The sequence below is a fragment of the Tinamus guttatus genome, unplaced genomic scaffold (genome assembly GCF_059628265.1).
Source record: "Tinamus guttatus ecotype Peru unplaced genomic scaffold, ASM5962826v1 Tinamus_guttatus_pri_ptg000171l, whole genome shotgun sequence".
Lineage (NCBI taxonomy): Eukaryota > Metazoa > Chordata > Aves > Tinamiformes > Tinamidae > Tinamus > Tinamus guttatus.
In genome coordinates this window covers 1,334,134-1,361,425 of record NW_028288705.1, presented here as the reverse complement: position 1 = coordinate 1,361,425, position 27,292 = coordinate 1,334,134, and the positions used below count along the sequence as shown (strand labels likewise).

The 27,292-nt window shown below is 38.2% G+C and overlaps 1 protein-coding gene across 5 annotated transcripts; it reads left to right on the top strand.

Annotated features, from left to right (window-relative positions):
- Window positions 1-25,372, top strand: CPSF6 (cleavage and polyadenylation specific factor 6). Of its 5 annotated transcripts, none has more exons than XM_088522969.1 (11): window positions 1-128; window positions 7,119-7,328; window positions 9,261-9,364; window positions 10,141-10,286; window positions 11,128-11,301; window positions 12,688-13,192; window positions 14,359-14,451; window positions 15,444-15,559; window positions 15,884-16,037; window positions 17,022-17,213; window positions 24,955-25,372. In XM_088522969.1, the coding sequence occupies exons 1-10, from the start codon at window positions 69-71 to the stop codon at window positions 17,206-17,208; spliced, it is 1,749 nt and encodes a 582-aa protein (XP_088379095.1). In that variant the 5' UTR covers window positions 1-68; the 3' UTR covers window positions 17,209-17,213; window positions 24,955-25,372. The 5 variants fall into 5 exon arrangements, with proteins under 5 accessions (XP_088379095.1, XP_088379094.1, XP_088379098.1 ...); XM_088522968.1 differs by having other exon boundaries at window positions 17,019-17,213; XM_088522970.1 differs by lacking the exon at window positions 1-128 and adding an exon at window positions 982-1,031 and having other exon boundaries at window positions 17,019-17,213.
- The last annotated feature ends 1,920 nt before the right edge of the window (window positions 25,373-27,292 follow it).

The window sequence follows — 27,292 nt, the reverse complement described above, 5'->3', positions numbered from 1 at the left end:
CCCCTGGTGGCGGCGGTGGCGGGCGCGGCTGGCGGCGGCGGCCCGAGGCGCGCGCGGGCGGGAGGATCATGGCGGACGGCGTGGACCACATCGACATCTACGCCGACGTGGGCGAGGAGTTCAACCAGGTACCGCGTCGCGCGCCGCGGCCAGCGTGGGTCGCGCCCGGGCCTGGGCCCGACGCCGCCGCCGCCATTGTTCGGCCGCGGCCTCCCCGCCGAGGCCTCCGCGCCGCGTCCCGCCCCCTCCAGGCACGGCGCGGCCCTGAAGCCCGCGGCGAGGAGGCCGCGGCCCGGCCGGCTGCGCAGCGCGGCCCCGGGGCGGCGCGGCCATTGTTCGGCGCGGAGCGAGCGGCGGCGGGGGGGAGGAGGAGCCGGGGACGCTTTGTTGTGCGCAGGGAGGGAAGCGGCCTGCGGGCTCCTCTCCCGTCCTTTCCCTTGTGTTCTTTTTTTTTTTTTTTTTTTTTTTTTTGGGAGTTGTTGTAGTTGTTTGCTTGTTCTGTGTTTTTTTTTTTTTTTTTTTTTTTTTTTTGCCTTTTTCCTCTCCCGTATTTTAGAAAAGAGTGCTCTGGACTGCGACGCCCCTCCCGCTGAGGAAGCGCGCTTGAATCCAGCGGAACTTCCCTGCACTACAAATACTTGATTTTTTTTTTTTTGTGTGTGTGTGCTCATGTCCGTTTTTTTCCTTTTCCCTTTTTTTCCCTCCACATTCAAGCAGGCGCATGCCGCCTTCCTCTCTGGACACTGATGTTGCAGCAGGTTTGCCAGCCATCTGTCACCCATGCAACTGCTTTGCCTCTCTGCATCGCCTTGCCCCAGATTGCGTTGTTCTTGCCCCAGAAAATAAATAACCAATGAGCAGCTTCGTTTCCAAAGGTTTTCCAGGCTCCCTCGCCCTACAGAGAACTGGGGCATAATAGGCTGTGGAAGTCGCGGTTAATTTCAATAGTTGCTCGTAATTCTTGCAGGAAACTTTAATTCTGTAGGTAATTCATTGATCAAGTAATTCAGAAGATGAGCAGTCTAATGAAGGTATGTTTTGGTGTTTTTTTTTTTTTTTTTTGTTTTGTTTTAAGCGGCGTCAGGTTAGATGAACACCCAAGGGAGAGAGCTCAATTACTCCTGTAGTTTGCTGAGAGATAAAGGTTTTGCCGTTACAGTGGAAAGTTCCCTGTATGAAACCGAATTAGGGAAACCCCAGCGCAAATACCATTTATTGTAACAGTACATCTGCTCAACTTCTTTGTTAACTTTTATTCATCAATTTTGAGTAGGACAATGGTAGCAAATTAAGTCTTGCGGAGCATCTGATTGAATCCAGTAGTGTTGGATGTGTAAATTCACTGTTGAAGAAGCCCTCTAAGCTGAATAATTTATGGTTGCAAGTATCATGCAAGCAGATGCTGCCAGAGCAAAACAGGAGGGGATACTCTGTTTCACAGACTATAACGTGCTCCTGGTCTGCTTGGGGCTGCCCGATTTTGGCGTTCCCTGTAGCCGTAGTAGGGAGGATGAGGACATATGAGGAGTGATAATTGGGATTAGCAACTCGCTCCAATCGCTCTCCTAGCAGGGGGGTTGCTTTCAGAAGGTGTTGTTACTACCCTGGTTTGTAACCCTAGCAGAACATAGGAGAGAAAAATGAGAAGAAACTGGTACCCTTTCTCTCCAAAGTTATCTACAGAACTTTACTGGTAAAGTTTCAGGAGCTGCCCAGTTAAACAGTATTACTTTAAAAATGAAAGTGATGGTGGGAGACACTGGCATCTTTGCCCTTTCCCATTTTCTGGGACAGGCTGACTGTTTCTGCCTGCTGAATTGTTACTGTCCCGAGTTTCTCACTTTGTTTTGGTGACTCTTTCAGAAACCTCTACTAGAGGGCTCCGATTTGGACATTACGTCTTAAATTGATAAGGCAGACAGTTGACAGATGCCATACGGAGAAAGTGATTAGCACTATTAATTTGTTTTCATAGCAGACATTTTACATGGTGCTATATTTGTAAGGAAAGGTTCCTATACGTGTGAAATTGCTGGATTATGTTGTCCTTGGTTAATTGGATTTAGGAATATTCATTTGAGGTGGTCTACAGGAACCATTTCCACTAGTTTTGCCAGTAGCAGGGACTGAAAATACACTGTTGTGACTTCGTTATTCCTCCAAGCACAGAATGACTGTATACTCAAGCTAGGGGAAGGAAAAAAAAAAAAACGGGGGGAAAAAAAACACAAAAAAACTTTTCCTTACAGCTATGGTGTTGCAAATAGGTTAATAAGGATAGCGGATTCTCCCTCCATTGTTTTGTCTTGTTGTGGGCATTAAGATACTCCTTCTTAAGTCTCTTCTGGGATTTTTAATCGTCCTTTTAGAAAAAGTGATGTTCTACTTGGTTACTGCTGAATGAACCATAGGGTGTAAGGGTGAAGCAGACGCAGCCACAGGTTTACCAGCAGGCTAAACTGAATGAAAGTGGGTCTTGGGTTATATTGGTGTTTGTTACCATGAGCTGGATAGCACGACTTGAAACCAAATCCTTTTTCTTTAGTGAAAGCACATCCTTTCCATTCCATCAGTGCTCCTCAAAACTATATGTCCATGCTTATTCTTGCCCTTTCCTTAACATTCATCATATGAGTATTTTTTGTCCTCATATTTACAACTTTAATCAGTTTATCTCCCACTGAATTTATTTATTTATTTATCATGCTTTCCATATTCGCTAGAGGTCTCCTTTTCTGGAGAACTTGAGTCATGTCACTTTTCATTTTCTTAGTTTCAAAAAAGTAGTTTCATGTATGCAGGCCTTTCTACATACATTGCATGTGATCTGTAAGAAGCCGGTGTTGCATGCCCTATTTTATTTTGGCCATTTCTATTCCCTCTTTATGTACATGGATGAGGCTGGCATCCTCTAGGTGGCAGAAAATTGCAATAAAACTTAGGAGGACTTTAGCAAATATCTTTTTGGATTTTAGTGCAGTTGATAATAAGGAGGCTGTGCATGAAGGCAGCGTGGGTCTGGCACAAGATTGCTTCCACCTGGGGCTGGCAGACTGGATTGCTGCAGTTGTGAAGATGGGACCACATATTGTCTCTTTCCATATCTTAAAAAAAAAAAAAAGTATATATTTATATAAATGCCTACATATAAAATGCGCATACACACATATATAGGTACAATCTTGTATCCTCTCCTTGATCAGGAGGTTCTCTTTGTTATTTTAATGGTATAGAAAAAAACGTTTATCTTGTTAATACTCTGGTGAGTATACTTGCATAATTGCTTTGCAGATGTGTCTAAACATGCCTGTAGAGTTCCTGTTTGGTATTTAAATACTAACAAATTAGAAATTAAAGCATTTTGAATTTGTATTTTGTAGCTGAGTAGTAAAAGTGATTTAGAGAGAGTAAGCAGCTAAATGGCTAATCATCTCGCAGCCTCTGTGGCTACAGGTTCTTAGGAACGTCTGTTACTCCCTTGACTTCTTGTCTAGAACAAAGAGAAGGTATTTTTTTTCTTTTGTGCAATAAATAATAAAGCCCAGCATTTAATGATGATGTAAAGCAGGTTATTAAAAACAGCCTTTAAATCAAGGTCAGTTGCCTCATTATTGGAGGAGATGGATGAATTTTGATCTGATTAATTTCTACTCAAGAAGAGCTCAGTTGTAAAATGTGCAGATGGGCAAACTTACATTTATTTTAAAAAGTATGCACAGTACCTTCCTTAATAGATATAGCTAGTTTGGGTCAGTTCTGTTGGTGCTTAAACAGGGGTGGAGATTACCCCTGTGCATTTGCAAGCATACTACAAAAGAAAACTTGGGATAACCTCAGCTGCAGCCTCTTTTTATTAGGTTTTGTTTTGTTATCAGGCAAACACTAGAAATTTTAGCTGCTTGCTTGATAGCTTGGTGATTTCCCATGAGCTGTAATCTCCATGGTGAAGGGTGGAATGTGATTTGTCCAGCAGGCACCAAGTAGGCTTTTCGTTAGCACTGCCACGTGCTCACGGTGTTCAAACCTCAGTGTCGCAACATGCTGCGACTCGTAGTTAAAATGCAAAATGGGGAGGAACGGCTAACCCAAGTGTAACGGCTTCTCTGAGACCAGATCACTGCAACACCCAGGTTATTCATTCAACCCCACCAAATAGCTTTGAATGTGGCATTTAAGTCCCAGTTTTCCTGAGCAAACATCTAAATATTTTGCACAGTAATCTGGTGGAATCATGGGCTGTGGAGGTCTATTGCTACCCTGATTTGGCATCAGAAAAATTATGCAAACTTTGTTTCCAGACATGTGTATCTGCAATCATGGGCAGTTGAGCAAAAGTTTTTCTTCATGTTTGGTGGTTTCCCCTTAAATAAGGAAGGCAACAGAGGTCTAGAATAATTCTGATACAGCATTTGTTGAAATGGTTATGACTAGAGAAGCTATACTTCTTGTATTCTTTTTCTTACTCATATAAAACTAGGAAAGAAGGGCATTATAGGCTTATGTAGGAGGAAAGGTGGTTGCATTTTGTGCAATAGCCGGTGAGACATCTCTTTCCCATCCACACTTGCAGTTACTGCCTCGAATTATTCTTAATCATCTGACCACACACCGTGGTGGCTGAATGAGTTTGCTGCTGCTGCGAAACCAGCACGGCGCAAGAAAAGGTTGCAGTGAGCAATGTGAGTTTCTCTGTGGTGTCTTTATTGATTTAAATGAAGACGCTGATGTCTTCATGACACTTTCATACGCAAGCTGTGCTGCCCCAACTCTTCCACGTATTTTAGAGGGGAGAATTGGAAGTGAGGAAATCTTGGAGAGCAGTGTGCAGGTGTCTGCTCTGGTTGGCGCTTTGGTAATGTTGCCTTCAGTGTTGTCAAACAGAGGTGCAAAACAAATGGCTGCCTGTTTGGATCCAACTACCAAGACTAAAGTCTCATTCCCTGAAGTCATCGTCTGTGTACACAAATGACTGGAATTACTGCACGTTTAGTAGAGGGTTTCCTTAATTGCCTTGTGGCATCATCCGTAATCTTGTTGTCAGATGTCATGTTTCAGCCTGTCCCAGGCAGTTCCTTTCTCTCTTTACTTTCATCGGTTCTCTGCTTTCATTAACTGTGATGATAAAAGGAGTCAAAGTGAGAACAGAAAACCGGACAGGCTACACGAAAATATGCAGTCCTTGCTTAATTTAGTGATGATAAACTTCCTTAAAAAGAGATAAATTTTCTGTTAAAATCCGGAGTGTATTGAGACTGCAGTTTAATGAGGATCAAATCTGCTTGGTTGATAATGCCAAAACTTAGGTTATCTGGCTTTGTTTGTTTGTATGGAGACAGTTTGTATACTGTCTCCGTATGGGTAACATTTGCTAATGAGGAATCTTTTCATGTTTTAAAGAAGCTGATCCTCTGACGAAGATTGTGCATAAATTGGGTGCCTACCAGCCTAGCTTTGCAGCCTCTCTGCTGTGGAATCCAAGGAGGTTCTCTCCAGGCACCATCTATGTATCCTGAACTAATCCATCCAGGATGCCTGTGAGGGTTTCTAGTAGCAGACACTGAGTAATCTCAATTACCTAGTAAGGCTGGTTGTGTCCTCAGTCAGGATAGAAGACTCCAGATCCCTCTGCAGGCTTTTCAAGTCCAGCTTTTGCATGTGGCAAAACAACACATGAAAGTCAATATATCAGCTTTGAAAATACCCTAAAATTGTCTCTTAAGCTTTGTCAGACCACTGTTCTCATTGATAAGTTAGTAATTTCTTGTCACTAGCAAATCACATGGTGCCTCTCCTTCACACAAATTAGATAGTGAAAAACAGTGATGACCTCCTGCTGTGGAAGTGATCTATCGACTAGAATGAATGACAGAATCAGATGAAAAAATGGCAAGTATCAAGAGAAATCTTTGTTTTCGAAATAGTTCCTTGATGTGAAGATAAAATAGCTGCATCTTTGAAATCAAGTGATCCCACTCATTAAGGTTACACTGTTTTGCAAAATTTTTCCATGCTTTTCTCAAAGACATCATTTACAGCCAGTACGTTTGACCTCTTTATTTTCTTCCTGTCTTTTGCGATGACAGTTTTACTATTGCTAATAAAAAGTAACAGGACTTTGGAGTAGCTGATCAGCAGATGGAGGCAGGTGCTGCTCAAGCCTCTACATCTGTGTGACAGTGTGTGGATGTTCTGGGTCAGACTAAATTTAGTGTGGCGTTTTGGACCTAAAATTCCCACCACGCTTACGATTTGAAGGTGTCTGAAGGAACGATGATTGATCTTGACCCTTCTGTTCCCATTTAGGAAATGCAGTTATTGAACTGCATTTGGAGTGGAGCTTCTGAAAACTGTCATTTCCATCTCCTCTGAAAAGAATCTAGTTCATTTGGCCAGGACTTAGCTGTAAACTGAAGCAACCCAAGGGAAATGGGAATGGTTCTTTCCAAAATCCTGCAATATTTCTCTGAACAAAAATGATCAGAGACAGCATTAGTGCAGCCTGTGATACTGTAGCTCATCAGTAAATAAGTAATGCTTAATGCGCACAAACCTTTGGGCTTATTAAGTGTAAATGAACAATATAGAATTTTGTAACTTTGTGGCACTTCTGTGAATGAGAAGGTAAAAAAACCAGATTAGAAATTAGAAAGCTAGAATGTTGTACTCATCATTAAGGGCTCTTCCAGAAGCTCAGTCTGCTTTCTCTACCAACTGTTTTCCTGGAAAAAATATTTACTTCTAGAGTGGTTGTTAGTTTGTTTTGCAGATTGTTCATTCTTGCTAGCATGTAGAATTTGAGGAGTAAGTCTTGTTTTCTTTTGGATTTTTATTTGTATTATAAGGGCAAAAGTGTCGTATTGCAAAACAGTGGTGGGAAGTATTTTTTGCTCACGTTTCTTTTTCTTTTTTTTCCTGCCTGCTTAGAATAGAATAGAATTCTATGTGCTAATGTAGAATAAACTGGGGCTTAGTTTTTCAGCAGGGGTGTTGTTTAGGTGTCGACATCAGACTTAACAGTGTCTGTGGAATGTGGGAGTTACCAGAGTATTTTATTTTTAGAATAAATTTTAGGAGTGCTTTATGTTAAATGTAATCTAGGTCTGCCGTTTATATTTTAGGAAGCTGAATATGGTGGGCATGATCAGATTGATCTGTACGATGATGTAATTTCTCCATCTGCAAATAATGGAGATGCTCCGGAAGATCGGGACTACATGGATTCCCTCCCACCTTCAGTTGGCGATGACGTAGGTAAAGGAGCTGCACCAAATGTTGTCTATACATATACTGGAAAGAGAATTGCCTTGTACATTGGAAATCTTACTTGGGTAAGTTTTTGCTATTATAGCCGGGGATTATAATATTATGGGTGTAATTCTTTGTAAATAAGTATTACCTGAAATACTAAGAGCACAGCAAAGCAGATGATCTTATTTCCTGCAAGTTACTTAGACTTCAAGACAGCTCTACACAAGCTAAAAAATAGAACAAATCTTCAGTAAATACAAACTTCGAAGTTTTCTCTTCTAAAGGGCTATTTATACTACCATCTTTTTAAGGTTTTCAGAGAATTGATTGAAAGGGCAGCAAATTTAAAAATATCAAATATTTTATGCCTGTAGATACTTTAGGCTACCAAACTAATCTGTTCTTGAGTAATACCTTCCTGAAGCTTTTCTTTTGAAAGGGAACTGCAAATTTCTCTTAAGATTTTATTGGAATTACTTTTCATCCATTTTCCAGAGCGTTTTCCAATTCCCTTTTTAGAGCAATTCCCCTTTAGAGCAATTCCATTTCCCTTAGAGCAGTGATTCTTAAAGCATTTTTTAGGTATTTGCCTTGAGGCTTACTTCTGCAGTCTTGGGGGTAACAGGTTTGGGGTAACTTATTGAACTGCAGTTTCCCTAAGGACAATTACATTTGTTTGCATTGAATCATTTTGAAATGAGTTGCAGTTAAGCAAAGGAAGTGCAAGTAGCTGAATTAACTAGAGTTCATATTAACCTGATATCCAGTTCCTCTAAGAGCGTGCATGCAGAATTCTCATTCAAGGTTTTGTTTTTCTCCTCTGTTGAAATGATTGCTATTGCTAAAGTTGCAAAAGAGTGCTTTGTAGGTTCTTAGGTATTTTTCATTAATTGTAATTTCATAATTACAGTGTCCTATTTTTGGAATCAAATAGGTAAGTGAAGAGTAATTGGCTTAACAGTTATACTACCCTAAAATATGTATGTAAGAATAGAATGAGTAAAATGCACATGAGTTAGCTCAACTCCTTTGTCACATGTCACAATTGGTGTGGCCAGTGTGCAGCAGTTATATCTTACTGATTATATGTTTTTGTTTTTTTTTTTTTCAAATAAAGCTGGCCACAAAAAGTGTGTTTACCTGCTTAAACGCTGCCATTGAGATTTTTTTCTTAGCAGTTAGATTTCAACAATTTGTTGAATTTTTGAAGGAAGCATTGATTTGAGGGAGATCAGAGAAGTAGTTCAGAATCTTGCAAGCCTGCTTTGCACTTTCCATCATGAAATTTAAGGGGATGATGGAGTTACAGACGTAGGAGGAAAACCATCTTTGGATGTGAGTGAAATTGTTAAACATTCCACATTAACTAATAGGAACTTACTCAAAGTAGGTTTAGTTAAGTGGAGCCATGTCTCCACAGCTGCTGAAGCAGTATTACTAACCATGATAGCTATACCAGTGTTCCTTCTTTTTTTTTTTTCCGTAAATATTACAACTTTCCTGTAAATAATACTTAACTTACTAGAACCTCACTAATCAGAGCTCTTGAAAAGAGCACCTTCTTGGTATGGTATTTAAAACAGGAGTTTTAAAAAATAATAGAATTTGTAGGAGAATAAAAGCATTGGATATGGAAAGACATAACAACTATTGAAATAATCCATCCTAAGTCCTACTACACTTGAAAAATGTACTTTCAGAAAACAAAAGTTACTGAACACAAATGGTATTTGGCATATTGTAGCCTGGATATTGTGTTGAAGGACTGATGCAATATAATGTATAATAAGCACATATTTTTAAAACAGTGTTTTTGATAAATGTAAAATATAAATAACTAATCTCCAAAAGTCAGGAAATATTGATAACCTCAGAAATATATTCCTGTTGATCACTTTCATAACAAAATTTAAATTAGTGATTTTTAGCATGGAAGACTAGGTTGCTCTTTTCATGGCCTTTTGGTGCTTAAGATGTATTTTAATATACAACTATGAAAACTTATTTTTTAGTGGACAACAGATGAAGACTTGACAGAAGCAGTTCATTCATTGGGAGTAAATGATATTCTGGAGATCAAGTTTTTCGAAAATCGTGCTAATGGCCAGTCTAAAGGGTAAGAAATTTTAAAGTGTTTCTGTGTGTAAACTGAGCATGGAAAGAGTGGAAATGATGGAAGATTTGTCACTTTTTGTAACTGAGTGTATGTGAACTGATTGCCTTTGCTAATATCTCCAGCAATGACTGGGCATATCATTTCATAGTAGTGATTTAAATTTCAAGCATTAATTTTTATGACTATGTGTTTTATTATTTTGTAGTTAAGTTTTATTGTCAATCTTTATTAAGGCTATATTCCTAAGTTTTGCTTAGTGTGGTGGTGGCATTTGTAATCCTTCATAAGGGAAATACTGTTCTCTTTCCCTTCCTGCCCCCTTTATTAAGTCTCTCAAATGCTTGATTTTTTCCACTAACTTCTGAAAGAAGTGCTTGAGCCTTTTTTTTTTTTCCCCTCGGTTGGCAACCTAATCTTCCTTGCGTGACTGTGTCTGTCTCCTTAGCAGTAATGTGATTTAGCACAGTGAATAACTAACAATAATTTAGTCATATATGTTTATGTATAGTATATTTATACTATACCACAGAATTGCCTTTGCGTGATTTGTTTTGATATATCTTGGAGCTGCACTTAATTTTTTTTCTTTTTTTTTATATCTTAAAATGAGTTATCTGTATTTGAAACTGAGCTTATGTGAGGCTGGGATATGTGAGGCATTTCCTGTATTTAGTTTTCAAATATTCTTTTACTTTACTGTATGATGTTTTTCTTAAGACATCAAGATATTTGGGGAATGGAAACACTGGCATGAAACTTTTCTTTATTTCTTTCAGGTTTGCCCTTGTGGGTGTGGGATCTGAAGCATCCTCCAAGAAACTGATGGATTTGTTACCTAAAAGAGAATTGCACGGGCAAAATCCTGTTGTAACTCCATGTAATAAACAGTTTTTGAGTCAGTTCGAAATGCAGTCAAGGAAGAGTAAGCCTTTCTCTTGTTTATTGTGGGGAAAATAGGAATTTATTCCAAAAGGTTTACTGCAGTTTTACTCATAGTGTCTGATCGTTTGTACATGGCTTAAAATAGCTATAAACATAGTAAGGTGAAGGAAGTGGTAGTTTTGATCAAAGATGATCCTCTTACTAGAAAAGCACTTGTTTGAACAAGAGATAGCCTGCAGTGGAAGCAGATTGCAGATTCATAAACTCTTGTGTTAAAAATGGACATTTAGAGCTCTGTGGAACATTGGTTACTTATGTTAGACCTTTCTTCAGAGCAACTTCTAGACCTATAGTGAAATGAGCTTGAATTAGAAGAGTGAAATTGCATGACGTTTTAACCCAGTCCCATCTGGTGTGCTTGTGACTGTGCTGCTTCCCTTGCTGTAATGTTGATGCTATTCTCACCCCTCAGTAGGCAGGTTTAACACTTGAAGCTAAAAGGATTTTTTTTTTCCTGGATTATCTTTCCGTCGCGTTCCTGGCTCAGGCAGGCATTAGTTTTGATGGAAGGATGGGAGTATTTACTTGAGCAAAGAAATGTGGATGGCAGCCTCAGCCTATGTCATTTTACTGTTCTGGAATTGCGAAGTTCTTACTGCATTTGAATTAGTCCCATAACAATCTGTGATTTGTTTGTTTTGCCTACCTGATAAGTAGAGACTTTTTTTTTGTAAAGCACTTGAGTCGTCTTTGAGAATAATTGCTGTTATTGAAGAGGTCTTCCTGATTATGCTTTAGTTCTGCGCATGCCTTTAGAGCAAGAATAGAAAAGATTTATCCTATTTTGAATTCTGTAGTTAAATTTTTGCTTTTCATTGCAGCCACACAGTCTGGTCAGATGTCCGGGGAAGGAAAAGCTGGTCCACCAGGTGGAAGCTCACGTGCAGCTTTTCCACCTAGTAACAGAGGACGGGGCCGTTTTCCGGGTGCTATACCAGGTGGAGACAGATTCCCTGGACCTGCAGGGCCAGGAGGGCCACCACCACCTTTCCCAGGTAACAGAATTAGCATGCGAGGCTTTGGTTTTAGTTTTGTTTTCTTGCATTAATACAGCTTGCTTATTTGGAGAATTTTTTAAAAAGTAGTAATTTGGTGAATTATGTTGTAAGTATTTATAGCTGGAGTGTAGGATTCTGCAGTATCTTTTTGTTACTGTTCAAAATAGGGAGTTTCACTTCCAATATAAAAAGGTTATTTTGAAGTGCTAAAAGACTTGGGATAGACTAATAAATTTCATAGCAATATAAACATTCTGTATAATGTACCAGTGTACTTTTTGGTTCTAAGCATGAGAAAAAAAAAATTAAGGAGGATTGTTAGGAAACACTTGTGTTTACTGAAGCATAGTTCTGATTTTCTAACTCACTGTGTGGGGGGAGAATGTCTGTGTTGCAGATCAGTTGTCCAGCGGCATAAAGTAACTGCATTCCTTCATTGCTAGTTTGCACTTCATGAGAAATTCAGCTTTGATTGATGCCCACTGGCAGGTCAATTGGGTGGCACTTGAAATGCCTCTAACTTAAGGTTGTGTGTAGTCAGGGACCTACTGTGGGACAAATCCTCGTCAAGCCATGGGCTTGCACTGTGGTTAAGCTCTCATTTCAGATTACGTCTTTCTAATAAACATCAGTCTGAAGTAGATTGCCTATAAACACTGAAAGGGAAATGGTCAGATCTGAAAACTTTTAATGAGTACCTGGTCATTCTGTGTGGGTGATAGAGCACTGGAACAGATTGCCCAAAGAAGCAGGGAGTCTCCTTCCCTGGAGATACTCAACACCTGCCAGGATATTATCCCAAGCAACATTCTGTAGGTGGCCCTGCTTGAGCAGGGGGGTTGGACTAGGTGATCTCTGGAGGCCCTTTCCAACCTCAACTGTTCTGTGATTCTGGAGCAGATTGTTTACTAACACTCAAAGGGAGATGGTCAAATTGAAAAGCCACTAATTGAAGTAATCTGAAGGTAGGTCCGGATACCTTGTTTGCCAGACCTTCTTCAATACAGTTTTTTTTTTCTCTATTTTATATGTATGCATATATATTATTTTATCCATCTGAAACACGAGCTGCAAGTGTTAGTAGGCTGCAGTCTTTTCTAGTTCAAGCTTTTTTTTTTTTTTAGTGATGATAGCAGGTGACTGAGTAGTGCTTTGTTTATTTACTTGCTTTCAAGTTAATGGTGTTCTCTCTGGAATACTGATAATGAAGTAACTGTTCAGGGAAAGGTAGTTTGGTAACTATTAATGTGGGACCATATGTGCTTTGTGCAAGTTCCGCATTGTTCAGTGAGATTAAAATCAAAAAGAATTAATCATTTCAATAAGACTTTTACTTCCCTCTTTTTTTTTTCTTTTTCTTTCTTTCTTGTCTTTTATTTTTAGCTGGACAAACTCCCCCACGTCCACCCCTAGGTCCTCCAGGTCCACCAGGCCCACCCGGTCCTCCACCTCCTGGTCAGGTCCTTCCTCCTCCATTAGCTGGACCTCCTAATCGTGGTGACCGTCCACCACCGCCAGTTCTGTTTCCAGGACAGCCTTTTGGTCAGCCTCCCCTTGGGCCACTTCCTCCTGGCCCCCCCCCACCAGTTCCAGGCTATGGGCCTCCCCCAGGCCCACCTCCACCTCAGCAGGGTCCACCTCCACCTCCAGGCCCATTTCCGCCTCGGCCACCTGGCCCTCTGGGGCCACCCCTGACTCTTGCTCCTCCTCCGCATCTCCCCGGGCCGCCTCCAGGTGCCCCCCCACCTGCACCACATGTGAATCCAGCCTTCTTTCCCCCACCCGCCAACAGCGGCATTCCCACTTCCGACAGCCGCGGCCCGCCTCCGACTGATCCCTACGGCCGGCCTCCACCATATGACAGAGGTGACTATGGGCCCCCTGGCAGGTGAGTGCTTTTGCTGTACCGTGTTTGATAGCCCTGGATGTTGTTCCTTGCATGGAAGCATTTGATTTTCTTTTCTGTTGAAAGCAAGCTTTTCAGGAATAATGGAAAATAAGACTGGAAGGGGTCCCATGAGGCTTCTCATTTTCCCCTTTTCACTCACTTCAGTGAAACATCTCAAAAACATGTTTGTAGAATTAAGAAAGTCTTGAAGTGCAACACTAGTGTTCTCCTTTTGATCTCTGCTCTGTGTTCATCGTTCACGTTTGATGATGTCAACTCTGTGTGTCCTCTCTGTGGACTTGCTCATCCCTTCATATGCAGTGGCTTGTGGTTGTGCTTCTGTCTCAACTAGAAATTCTTTGCCCTGGCGCTGTGCAAGCTGTATTATTAGGATGCTCTGGAGTCTTCCTTGTCCAATGTGAACATGTGCTGAGTACAGCACGGTGCCAGGAGCTGTGGCTGTCTCCTTTTCATCCTCTAGCAGCTCTGTTGGAATCCTCAGTTAAATCTTTTCGTCGCAAAAAAAGATGTGTGGGTTCACTCCAAGATTTTTATCTTCCTTTTCTTTCAGATTGCTTGCGCTCCTTTGGTTCAGTCTTCCTGTGTTTGTAGCAGTAGCCTTTTCTATGGTTAATTCAATCTGGGACAATTTTGGGGTGTCTAACTTGGTTTGTCAAACTTTTCAAATGTTTTAAATGTCTTTGTGCTCTCAAATGTCTCTGTCTTGCTGCTGTTTTTTAATTTCCACTATACTTGTATTCTTTAAAACATTTGGGGATAAATTGTAAGAAATGTACTTGTGGATACATGTGGATTTTTCAGTTGTGATTTTACTCCTAGTAGGAGACACTTCTTACGTAAAGCTTATTTCTGCAAAGATGCTTTGCTTCCTTGTACATATAATCACAAAGTGTTTTTTTAACAAGCATTTGTACTGTTATGTTCATACAGAAACTGTAGAAACTCAAGCATTTGGCTTATTTGCCAGAAATAAATAAGTTTATTTTGGTAGACAAAATCTAGGTTGTCCACAGTTTATAGAGTGGCTGGGGAGGGAAGGAGTGGGAATAGGACAGTATCACTTTACTTGCTGTCCAGTATTTTCATTAATAATGTTAAAACTATCATCCATAACTATTTAAATTGTCATTAATTATATACCATAGGCGTTTCACTGGAAATAACATGTCCATAAGAGAAAAAATACATATTCCATTCTATGGGAGGCACACGAAAAATAATACTCAAAACTCAGGGAGGTATGAATTTTTAGACATTTCCTCTTATGCTAAACTGGCTATAGGATCTTGTTCCACTTCTTGCACTTAAGAGGATAGCATTGCTTATCATTCTGCATTTTCTTTCTACCAGAAGAACTAACACTGTTTTAGAAATATCGTCAAGCAATGGGCCAATTTAAGTCTCGAATTTTGTCTCTTAACACGTTCCTCCAGATTTTCTGTATGCAGAGACTGGTTAATAGGACACTGCAATACTTTTTGTACAGGTTAACTTATGTTAGTTCGGAACTATGTATAGACAATTAATAATTAAAGAAAAATAGTGTAATTAGAATACAAGGAGTTGTCTTTATTGCTTTCTCCTTACTATGAGCAGTTTGGGGATAAATTCATAGCACCTTGAACTTGACCAGAAATATTAAAAAAAAAAAAAAAAAAAAAAAAAAAAAAAAAAAAAAAAAAAGGCTGTAAAATGTTGAAGTGTCTTTCAGTAAATAGAGTGTTTTAAAGATGATAGGCTGAATTGCTTTTCTTAGGTTATAGCATTCCGGTCTCAGGAATCTGGGAAACAGGAATACATAGTCCTCATACCAGTATTGTTATAAAAATGATCTCTAACTTTGTTCAAAATGCACTCCCTGCATATGTGCATTTCCACATCCGTTCAATTAAGATAGTATTTCCTTACATTTTTTCAAGGATTTTGTGAAAATAATAAATATTTGTAAAGCACAATATTAAGTGCTACTGAATCTTCAGAGTGAATGGGATGAACAAGAAATAAGCCTGTTTGTATAGCGGATACCTTGACTGTTTTTTGTTTCGTCGTTTTGGTGGGTGTTTTTGTTTTTTATCTTTTAGCCTTCAGGATTTTATATTGTAATATGGTCCTGCTTTCTTTTCTGTTTGTCACTTTGCTTAAAGTTGCAAACTTGGATTGTTAAAACTGCAATGCTATCTTCATAAGGTTTTCTTCTGACCTTACTAAATAGTAGTTTTATTACTTGCAGAGAAATGGATGCTGCCAGGACACCTCTAAGTGAAGCAGAATTTGAAGAAATCATGAACAGAAATAGGGCGATCTCAAGCAGTGCCATTTCAAGAGCTGTTTCAGATGCCAGTGCTGGTCAGTAAAATTTGGTTAATGTTTCCCATTCTACTGGAAAGAGCTTATAGTTTTCCTATTAAAAAAAAACTTGCAACCTGAAGAACATTTATCCAATTATTAGGATGCGAATTTGGGCATAGACTGTGATTGATTTTTTGCACTCAAATTTTTGATGATACCTTCTGATTATTGAGCTGGATAGTATTCTAATATTTGGTCCCGCAGTAAAGGGTCTGAATGGCTGCTGAAGAGAAGAGAGTCAAACTGGTAGTATTGTTACAGATGATAAAATTTTGTTTTAATTTTCATAATTTTCTAATAATGACTTTGTATCACTTTCAGGGGATTATGGAAGTGCTATAGAGACCTTGGTAACTGCGATTTCCTTAATTAAACAGTCCAAAGTATCGGCTGATGATCGTTGTAAAGTACTTATTAGCTCTCTTCAGGATTGCCTTCATGGAATTGAGTCCAAGTCTTATGGTTCTGGATCCAGGTAAAACTTTCCTCTTCCATCTGCAACCCTTTATTAAAAGGGAAGGTGTAAGACAGGGCTGGCTCACAGAGGAGGATGTGGGCCATTTAAGAAGCATAGTGGGAGCTCAGTTGCTCAAGAAACATGTGAAGGAAGCAAATGCTGGTTTGCTAAATTAAATGATTCAATTTTCAGTTAGCCTGCTTTTTGAAGCTAATCTGACCAGCCAACTTTCAGTTAGTGTCTGTTTTCTAGGTGGTATTGCAGTGCGTAATTCAGAATAGAATTTTCCGTTATCAGTCAAGTGGTCTGATACATAATTTTGGTTATAATTTGCTATTGAAAATTGAAGTTGAGATATATGGCACCATTTTCATTTTGTTTAAACATAACTTTCTCTGCGTTTGCCATGATAGCAACGCCACTGAGGTGGAGAACTAAGTTGGACATAATGTTTTTGTCCATTATCCTTTATCATGTAATGTAAAAATTGCAAGTAGGTAGATCTGAAATTCATAGACCTCTACCCAGGACAAATCAGAGATGAGTATTTCCTTTAAAACTTAAATAACACCCCTTTCAGAGTTAGGCCGAATGTGGAGCTTGTGTTGTGTTTGGATACTGCAGCAGTAGTATAGCTGGTATTGAATAGTCAAAGCACAAAGACAGCTGTTGCTGGCACAAATTCTCCGTACCCGGATTAGCTACCACATTGCAGTGATCATTTGAGGTGTGGAGAATTCCTCCAGCTGATTTCAGCCGTGTTGTCCTCCATTCTGCCCACTTTCCCTTGAAGATTCGGAAGTGGATGGCTTCTCCTTACTATCTCTAAGCTGGTAGCCACCACCTTGTACACCAGCCGTCTTTCATATTGCATTCCAAAACATTTCTACCCCACAGCGTACAGGTATTTCTCTCATACGCTATTTGATCACAAAATTGACGTGTGGGTGGAATCAGCTTGTAGTTTGAGGCAAAATTTAATGAAGTAATTTCTTTTAGAAGACGTGAACGATCCAGGGAAAGGGACCATAGTAGGTCAAGAGAAAAAAGTAGACGCCACAAATCACGTAGCAGAGATCGTCACGATGACTATTACCGGGAAAGAAGCCGTGAGAGGGAGAGGCATCGTGACCGTGACAGAGACCGCGACAGAGAACGCGACAGAGAGAGAGAGTATCGTCACCGTTAGAGAAGGTGAGCGCTTGTTTCATGGTTTTGAACTTATTTTTAGTAGACCATTAACAGTTAAACTCTGCTGTAGATTGGAGATTATTTACACAGTTCATGTCTGTGTTTAAATGGTCCAGCAGTATGTACTGAATCACTTTCTTCTTGCAGCATCTGAAAAAAACTTAGGTAAGTAATAACAGGTAACCGGTTGTGGGAAGGAGGGAGGATTTGTGTGATTCCTTTCTTCTGCAGTGTGCATGCCTTCTTTCTAATCTTCTGTGGTGTGGTATTAACTGTTGCAGCCCTTATGAAGGGGGATAAAAACAATTCTTGAAAAAGCAGTAAGGCAAACTCCTAAGTCTGCTCCCTCTCTCTAATCTTAGAAAATTACACCATGTTCATGGTTATGTTTTAACTTGCACCATGGTCGCGATTTTATTTTCACTTGTACCACGTTCGTGGTTGTATTTACACTTGTATTTTAAAATAAAAAAATCAATCTGTGCAAGGACCGCAGCATTTAGCACTTATATGTAATGCCTGGATTATTTCAGTGGAGGGAGCACGGCTATGTATTGTTGCAGTCCTTGCACAAGTAGATCTTTTTTTTTTTTTTTTTTTTTTCTAAACTTGGTTACAGTGGTTTTTACTTGATTTCAAGGAATGTAGCCAGACTTTGCCTTAATTTATGAGATGTGGCCGCTCAGTATTTTCTGTCTTTTTCTTAGCTTTTAACCAAATTCAGGTGTTATATTCTATTACACTGATGGTTGGTTGTTCTCCTCTCCACTTACCTACTTTTTCATTTCCTCCACCCATTTGATAGAAAAGCCATTGTCTGAAGGCCAATGAACAAATGTATGGCACAAGGATTGGTTGTTTTCTGGTTGTTCACATTCTAAAATATTCTTTTATTTTGTATGTCTGCAGTCTTGCATGCATTAAATATCTAGATAGCTACAAAGTAGCAGTCTGATCAATGCTTTTTTTTTTCAGTTTGCTACTGAGGGCGTTAAATTATATAGGGATGTTCATTACGTTATGTAATGTCCCATTTTGAGGATCAGTAATTTGAACTTTTCATGATTCTCTGTATTTGACAATTGGAATAAAAACCTGCCTCATTTTTTCATTGAGGTAGTCTTTTCCCTTTTTAGGAAAAAAAAAAACTCTCCTAAATCTACATTTAAATCAAAGTTTAGCAGACTTGCCTGTCTGCCTAACTTCATTTCTTCACATCTGCTTTCCGGATTTGCATGTGGCACTTATTCATGGAAACTTATTTGCAGAAGTTAAAGCAAAACTTTCTAGAAATCATACACACTGTATTTCTAAGTAAAAGCAGACTTAGAGTTTTGTATCAATGGAATGCCAGTTTTTCATGTCATGTTCATAGTGCTTTTGTGGCACTGAGTCCTGGAGAGAACAAAATGTGATACTAAACACTCTGGCCTACTCAGTGTTACATGGGATGCTCTTCTGGGATCACACACTACCAGGGCACATGTAAAGCAGTAATGGACCGAGAAAAGGAGAGTCAAAGGCTTAAGTAGGAAGGTGAAACATGGCAGCTAAAACAAAGCTGGCAGTAGTAGTATATATCTCTTAATGTCACTTTTTATGCTAAAAAAGGGCTTGATAAAAATATTTCTGGAGTTTCATAAAGGAAACTGTGGTTCTTAACTGTAAAATGTCAGAACAGAAAAATACAGATTTAACAAGAGTAAATGTAGTTTCTTTTGTGGAATTGGATTGGAGTTTGTGACATTTGCCAGTAGTTATTACCAATAGGAGGTAATCATTGAGCTAAACTATGGATGCATTTGCAGAGGTTTTTTTTTTTACTTCTGTTGAAAAGGAGCAAGCTATACTATCAATTGTATAGTAGTTTGGATTTTTTAACCCTTGACATGCTTTGTTAATAAAGCTTTAATTTTTCTGTATGTAGACTGTTATGTATGTAGTTGTGGAGTTTCTGTGCTAAGTACAGATTCCTCCCCACTTCACCTCCCTAAAAAGCATATCCAATGTTATTAGGCTGTATTTGGTAAATACCAAAGCACAATTTTAAAATGAATTTAATCCTACTGTGAGACTGTTATTTCAGTCTCAATTCAGGGGGGATTTGCACATGCGACTTCAGCTTTGTGGTATGCTGGAACTTCACTTTTTTCAGAGGAGTTGTATAGCTGAGACTCCCTTGCACAAAGAAGAAAATAGGTTGTAACAACTTGATTAAAAGGGGCATTTAGTATTCTGTATGTAAATGAAAGCATTTGATATTTTTGAAAAGATCAGCTGTAACCATTTTGTTATGTTACTGTCTTAATGAAGGAGGACTTTTTTGTAGCTTTGTTTATATATACATATATATATAAAATAGAGTGATCTTCTGGTTTGTATGTTTCATTTCCACCGAGATGTATGTCACCATACATTTTTTGTTTTGTTCTTTGCATTGCTTAATATTCATAAACTGATTTAACAATCTCAGTCACTTAATAAATAACAGCAGTACTGAAAGGAGCTACTCCCCATATCACTGTGTTTTACCAGATAAATTGGATTTGCCTGTGTGCCTGCATCTCTTGAATGGCACCTATACTTCTTATTTCTGTGTGTAACTATAGTCGTAACTGTGAAACTGTATTGGCGTATTTTAAAAAGGTGTCACACATCCAGATCAGAAGGGTTATAAAGGTTCGTTGTGAACATCTTTTGTGTACAGTGAAATTCAATTTGTATTGTATTTGCTTACCTTTATAGAGATGGATTAAATTGGAATACGATTTTAAATGTGTTCTATAAAACTCTCCTCCCCCCCCCCCCCCCCAAAAAGAAAATCAGATGTACCACAGCAGGTATTTACACTTCTGTTTGTACACTTTGTTATTTAAAATTACATTGTCACCTGACTGTTGTGTGTTTTCGCTTGAGTAAAGTGATATGCACACTGATAATACATTCTTCAGAGCTAATATAAACCCAGTGTTTCCTTAAAACATTTTCTCTTTGCTAGTGGAAAGACTTACTGATGTTTTTTTGAAGAGCAGACAGATGTGCAGCCTGTAGGAGTCAAAACAGCAAAAAAAAATCTGATAGAATCATATTTAGAAGCATTAATAGTAAAATCAATGTGTACAAACAGAATAGTAACACAAATAACTTTATCAGAATGAGCCTTGACTTTTTTTAGACACCCTTTTTCTATAGTTTAACTGATATTTCATTGATGTATTTTAGCTGATACATTGTCCCAATCTTAATTTGTCTGAATTTCTATAACTGCTGAATGTTAAGCTTTTCATTTTATGTTCTTGTTATTGGGTCAATTGATTATTTTCTATTTAAAATGCATTTGGACTGAGTTGCGAAGGAAAACTACACTAACATTGTAACAGCTGATGTGTCTGTAGGCTTTGTATTCCGTATTTCATGGCTTTCCAATGATTTTTCTGCTCTCAAACCACTGTAAGCAAAATCATGTAAAGTCAGATGTATTTCTGAGTACATCTTCAAAATCTGTTTTCATCTATCCCTGAAATAGTTTTGAGCTTTGAAATGGTTTAAGAACTAACGGAGTGTCATTTTTTGGCATCAGGAAGGGGGAATGGCACTTTGCAATATTAATAACATTCATTGTATTTTTGTCTGTGAAAATAGGAACTGGCCTGTGACAGTATTAGCCACCACACAAAGAGGGAGCAAATCGGGAACATACATAAGCCTTTTATGAAACCTTGCAAATTAATACGAAGGTGCCTATTTTGTAATTGTTTTAATAATAAGCTTCTATGTGAATCATGGCAGCATCATTCAAGAATGAGGAGTATATAGCAGCCTGGGACTGCTTGAGGTGGTCTTGTTATTAATGAACATTACTTACCTAGTTTCTCTTTTTTAAAATGTGCTTTCGAAGAAGCATCTCTGTAGGGCAGAGAGAAATGGCCACCTTTACAGAATATTATTTTTCTCTCAGCTGCTGTCAGAATGGTTGGCCCTTGTTGCCATATCCAGCACTCATCAGGCAAGGAACGCTCCGAGCAGCTGAGTCAGTGCTTGAAACTCAGCGCAGAGGAGCCGAAGGAGAAGCAGAGCCACTGCTCTGTGCTTCCCAAAGCCCCTTCCGTGGCTGCTTTGGTGCTCTATGGAAGCATGTTGCTTGCTGCTTCTTCAAGCTTAGTGACATCCCTCACTTTGAGGGATGATAGGGCGATTTCAGATGCAAATGAACGAGAAGATGCTATTGTTTATTTTCCAATGCATCACTACTTATTTTATTGGTTTTTTCCATGAACATGTTGCTGTAATTTTGTTGTGTTCTGAGATGTTTTAAGGCACATTTGTATTTTTATATTTCCAACATCCTGGGATTTTTTTTTCCTCATTTGAGCTCCATAAAATTTGTCTTCAAGGCTGTATAACATTTGAAACAAAGAAAAGTTACTAGTCTGTAAATGCAGGATTGATAGTGTTCTTCCCCCTCCCCCTCCAAAAAAAAGACGCAAATCCAATTAGTTGATTTTTTTTTTCCTTTTGCTCATTGTGGTTTGAGAACTAAGATTTCTTACTTAAAAGGGAATGAGAGCTCTTCATTTTATGTTTTCCTGTTGCAGCCTGATCTACCTTCTTGTGTCTTTCTCATATATTAATGTCAAAGATACTTACCTACCTCACAGCTTTTTAGTTTGTGAACTAAAATCTATTTTTTCTGAACACATCTGTGTTCATAAGTTATTTTTGGTGAATAGCCAAACTGAGTTAGAAGGAGAAGACTTGTTATGGATGAAATTATGGTTTGGTGATATACCTTTTTCATTATATGCATTTTTGTGGTGTAGGAAGTTGTGCCCTTCTAAATTACACATTATAAGATTGAGCAAAGGTATCAGGTAAGTACAATAGTAATAGAAAGAAGGGAACAAATGGATGGTGCTAGTGTGAAAGAATAGTGGTGTGTAAATGAACCACTATGAAATGAAGATGATAATGTATGCTACCTTACGTGTAGAAAGGCAAATACAGAGTCAAGCTTGAAACGAGTTCCTCCCCACTGTGTTGTAGCTGTACCACCATGTTATTTGGAGGTCTGTGACATTCTGGAACTTAGGTTGGGTTAAAACCATCTTTGGCCACAAAGGTGTGGGGCTTTAATTCTGCGGCGGAGAGAATGGGTAAAGTTTTTTTTATATATAGAATGGGAAGAATTGCCTAAGCTATTCTTAGGAGCAGTTAGGATACAGTGACAAATGTCATTCATCTTGCTCAAATGTGAATGTGTTGGGAGACTGAATTTCAGTTCCTGAAACTCTCAGAAAAATGATTACGCTATCTTATCTAAACTTAAAGCGCATGTAAACATACAGCTTTAAAGGACTGTGGAATTTTCAGACTTTAAAAGCTGTTTAAAACTCCCCGTACCTATTTGGATGATCAGAATTAAAGCAAAGAAGTTAAGAGTTGCTACTGCAAGATGCTTTATATAAAATATATATATATATATGGGATTTTTGTTGTAAGATTCTGTCTTTGACTGTGAAAACCAGTACTGAATTGCATCTTGCTTAATTATAAAAATGTTTGCTCACTTTAGTTAACATTCTGGAATTTCATTTATGAAATGTTCTGGCATAAAATACTAAACTTTCAACCACAAAAGAGCTATTTAACAGATAAGTCTGAAGTTTGGATTTGTTTAGAAATGCTGAGAAAATGTTTGCTGTGTGTTGTTAAATTGTACAAATCTAACCTATGCTTGGGACAGACAGCTCAAATTAACTTTAGGCAGAGAGAAAAGAGTGTTGCCAAGAAGCATTAACTAAAACTTTGTTTTTTTTTTTTTTTTTAAATTGTTTCTTAATTCAATATTCTACTACTTTGTAGAATACTGAAAAGTGCTGAATACAAAGGTATAATCCATACGGTTTTCTTTCCTCCTTTTGGAACTACATTAGTGTTCTAATTTTGCCAAACTACAGTGGCAGAAAACCTTGAACCAAAATTTCTACCACTTTGGGGATTCTGATGGGTAACATTTTTATAAATTGAAGGTTCGGTGTGATACTGACCGCCTTAAAATCCCTGCGTTGCAAAGCACTGATCCTTAGTACAGCTTTTTTAAAGTTCCTGTAGTTCTATAATTACCCTTGCAAATCTAGCAAGTAATTTCCAGGAACTAAAACTTTCTTGCACTAGTATAACAAATCATATACACAGTGCTCTGGATCTGTTAACTTTTGCCATAGAAATGATAAAGATCCATAAATCTTGCCATAGCAATTGTATTATGAGAGCAGCAAATTGTGACATACAGTCTTACAGCTGTCGTACACTTATTTGCTCCACAGAAGAACTGAGAATTTTCCCTGCTTGTCCATGCTGGCTCAGCTCACAGCTCTAAATATGCCCTTTTGAGAGGGCAGCACTTCATCCTTTGCCACTGAAAACATTAGTTTTATAAGAACTCTTTTGAGATTTTGGTCTCTGGAGAAGTGTTTTCCCCAGGAGCAGTTACTGGTTCACACTCTCATCACTTGAGAGGAAGTTTGTGAAGGAGAAAATAAATTCCAGTCAGTGCTTCACATTTGGATTAATGTATGTGTGCACTCTACTATGTAAAACCTAAACTTTGTTATATCTATTTTAATGCTATGTTAGTCTTAGTGGTCACTTTGAGGAAAGGAGGAGGAGTGTGTTGTTCATACTGAGAGAGGAAAAATTAAAAAAAAAAAAAAGAAGTAATAAAAAGATTACTTTGTTTCCAAACTGTTTTGACCCACCATAAGAGTAAAAGGATCTTTGACAGCTGTGTACTGGTGTATGGTCATGAAATTGCTCCTCTAAATGTCTGTTTTTCAAATGAACAGTTTAATGTGTTGGCTTTTTATACAATTTGATTTAAATTATTTTGAAATCACTGAATGTGGAAATTGTGACTTACTAATGAAATGAAGCTAACTAATTGTTTTGTAATGCAATTCAACTGAAATCCACTGTATGGAATTATACCATCCCAAGTACTTTGTGACCTCTTACAGAAATTACCTTTGAGTGGCGTGGTTCCTAATTCATAATCATAAACAAATAGATGAGGGTAGGAAGCAGGGTTTGGGGATTTTTCTAGGGAAAGTAGGTGAGAGAACCAGCAAATCTATATCATGTTATCTGGAAACTGGGTTCTTGTGACTAAAATTGGAGTGTGTACTTTCAGATGCAAAGGCCCTGCTGCTTGCCACTAGTCTGAAAATCTTTTGAGTATTGGTATCAGATTCTGTGCACTTGCAAATGTTACTGAGCTGTTAGCCATCAACTTCATTTTATAATCAGTGCATTATTTAAATGTTAAGTAAATCAGTTGCAAGCTGCTGCAAGCAGGCAGGCAAATGTGTAAAGGAGAAATCTGGTTGTGGCCAAATTATCTTACGTGCTTTCTCATTTGCTTCTCCAAATGCATACTTTAGGGAGTGTCCTATATAAATGTTTCCATCAATCACAGAAACAGTAGCTATTTCTTCTTTTATAGCTCAATTCTTCAATTGTTATTTTTACATTCTTTCAACTTTGTTGTACAACAACATTAATTTTAACTATTGTATTATAAGACAATTTCTTGCACAAACAAGTAGCTACTGCTTCCCAATATTTTGTGTTAGATTACATTACGGTGAAGTAGATGCACGACTTGCGTACGTATAGATAAGCCAACGTTTTTCTGTGTATTATGGGGACTAGCAAAATCTACATCACAAATTTTGACACATTACAGCTGAAGGAAGAGGAACGGCGTGCAAGACAAGAAACGTTCTTCACGGAAAGATGCTTGTCCAGCAGTTTGCTTCATGTGATTGAACTGAGCCTGTAAGGATTCATGGATAAAATGAACAGGAATAGATCTGAATAAAGCAAATCTGCATACATGGTAACCAGTAGCTCTTTTACTTTTTTATGTTGCTTAACTGTTTTATTTGAGGGAAACCTGTGTGATTTAAACCTTATAGCTTTTGCAACTTTATTACTGGTTATATACCTTTGGCAATTATAATGTGCAAGCAATTGGAAAAAGTCACGTAAATGCTTGTTTTTATAGTAGTTTGTTCTTGTTAAAATGTTCATATGATAATGTCTGTACACAGCACCACTTTGATTACAATAGATGTAGTGTTGTAATAAACTGTTTAATGGGGCTGATGTGTAAAGCTGTTCAAGTTATTTGATGTTTACACCTCAGGGAAAGTCTTGTGTTCAGCAATATTTAAAGATAATGTTACAATGAAAACATTGATGCTGTCTTTAAAAACATCGCAATAGTTCTTGCATATGCCTCAATCTAATCTCGCATTCAGTGAGTTAAACATACTAATGTTGCTCTCAGACATTCAATTTTGATACGAAAACAGGTGGTTACGCAAAGTCTTTAATGCTATTTTGCTTTCTAGCAGTTTTTACCTAGATGGCTTGTGAATTTGCTGAATGACATATAAAACTGTAAAAACTGCAGTGTAAATTCTCTGTTTAGAGGAGAGGTGCACCTGGGTTCATGACTGAAAACTGAAAGTTGCATCTCTCGTATCACTTTGACACTACAGTTTATATTACTTAAACTGTTCATATTGAGGGATGGGAAGATTAGCTTTAAAATAATCTGCGGTTGTTTACAGTTTTATAGTAATAGCGCTTGTCTGGAGGGGAGTTGGGTTTTTTTACTCCTTCTCTCCCCTTTTTCCTCCCTTCCCAAAGGCCCTAGACAGTCTGTACATAGTTGTATATTAGAAATGTGACAGAAGAAACCAGTTCCCATTTTTTTTTCCTGCCCAGAGTAATGGGCTCGTTATTAGCTTAACACTTTGGGGTTTATTCACACAAACATTGAAGAAAGAAGGTACACACATGTGTCTTTGTTCAGTGATGGGCAATATTTAAATGTCTTGGCAAAAAGTGGCACTAACTAAATCTGTCAAATGAGGTTTTGTAAATTTATCTAAAAACAATCTGTTGGAGATTAGAGTGAAAGTTAAATTCAGATTACAATAATTCATTTTAAATTCTATCACGTATGAAATACATGAGGAGAATGTTTGCATCATTTGCCAAAACTTAAGTTTTTGGTAGCCTTGAGCAAAGGCTCCCTGCTGAAGTGTGCTGTAAATCAGTGTGCAACAGATGTATTCTCTGGGCTTTCAGTTACCCACACATCTTGCTTCATGTTTTGAGCTAAGTTTCAAGACCTCACATGGCTTGAGAGGCAACTCTAGGGCAGCTCCTGATATATATGTATTTTTTTCTTACTGATTCAAAGTTTTTTACAGTTGATCTAAAATAAGTCACCCCATTCAGAAAAGCACTTAAATCCACTTGATTTTCTAAAGGCATTTTAGAGCATATGCTTAAATGCCATAGAGTTTAAGGAAACTTTAACATATGCTTTAAATATTGTATAATGATTTTATGCTTTACTGAGTTGGGACCAGTAGTAGCCTGTGCAACTACCAAAGTTTTTCCTAAGTTTGAAATGCTCTAATATTTTTGTCACCTGTCATTCAGCCCGATGTCCTGCAGACATCGCTGATTCTGTTGGACTTGGCTACGGCCTTCAGACCTGCCCCCTCCTCCTCCCAACTCGCTATTTTTTTTCCTTAAATTGTGTACCTCGAGTTCTCATGCATGGGATCACTGGTGTTTACTGAACTATTTGCTACTGAGAAAGTATTTGAAATGTTTGTTTAATCCTGTTTAAAAAATGAAAACTGCTTTTTAAAATTTTGTAAACTGAAAGTTGTATCAAAGTCATGACTAATTTCCTGCTTTTTGTGAATAGGTGTTGGTTACAAACAGTACTGTTGTATTTTTTTTTTTTAACTTAAAAACATTGTTCACTGCTGGGCGTAGTAAGTTTTACAGAAGAAAAAGCCTGCTGTTACATGGGGAATAGCTAATACTGAAGGGCCATCAGGTAAGTATTAATCCACTTCATAGACAAACCTTAAAATAAAATTTCAAAAAGTAAATTCAAAAGCATTTTGCACAGGAACTGATATTTTACTAAACATTGAAAAAGATTTAAGGAGAGATGTTCTTTTACACAAGGAATAATTTCTCATTTGTGT

Bases quoted from the DNA above. Each gene is read 5' to 3' on its own strand.
- CPSF6 (XM_088522968.1), top strand. From the start codon at position 69: ATGGCGGACGGCGTGGACCACATCGACATCTACGCCGACGTGGGCGAG. The intron at 7,329-9,260 runs GTAAGTTTTTGC...CTTATTTTTTAG, and splicing joins ACATTGGAAATCTTACTTGG to TGGACAACAGATGAAGACTT. The intron at 14,452-15,443 runs GTATGAATTTTT...TATTACTTGCAG, and splicing joins AATACTCAAAACTCAGGGAG to AGAAATGGATGCTGCCAGGA.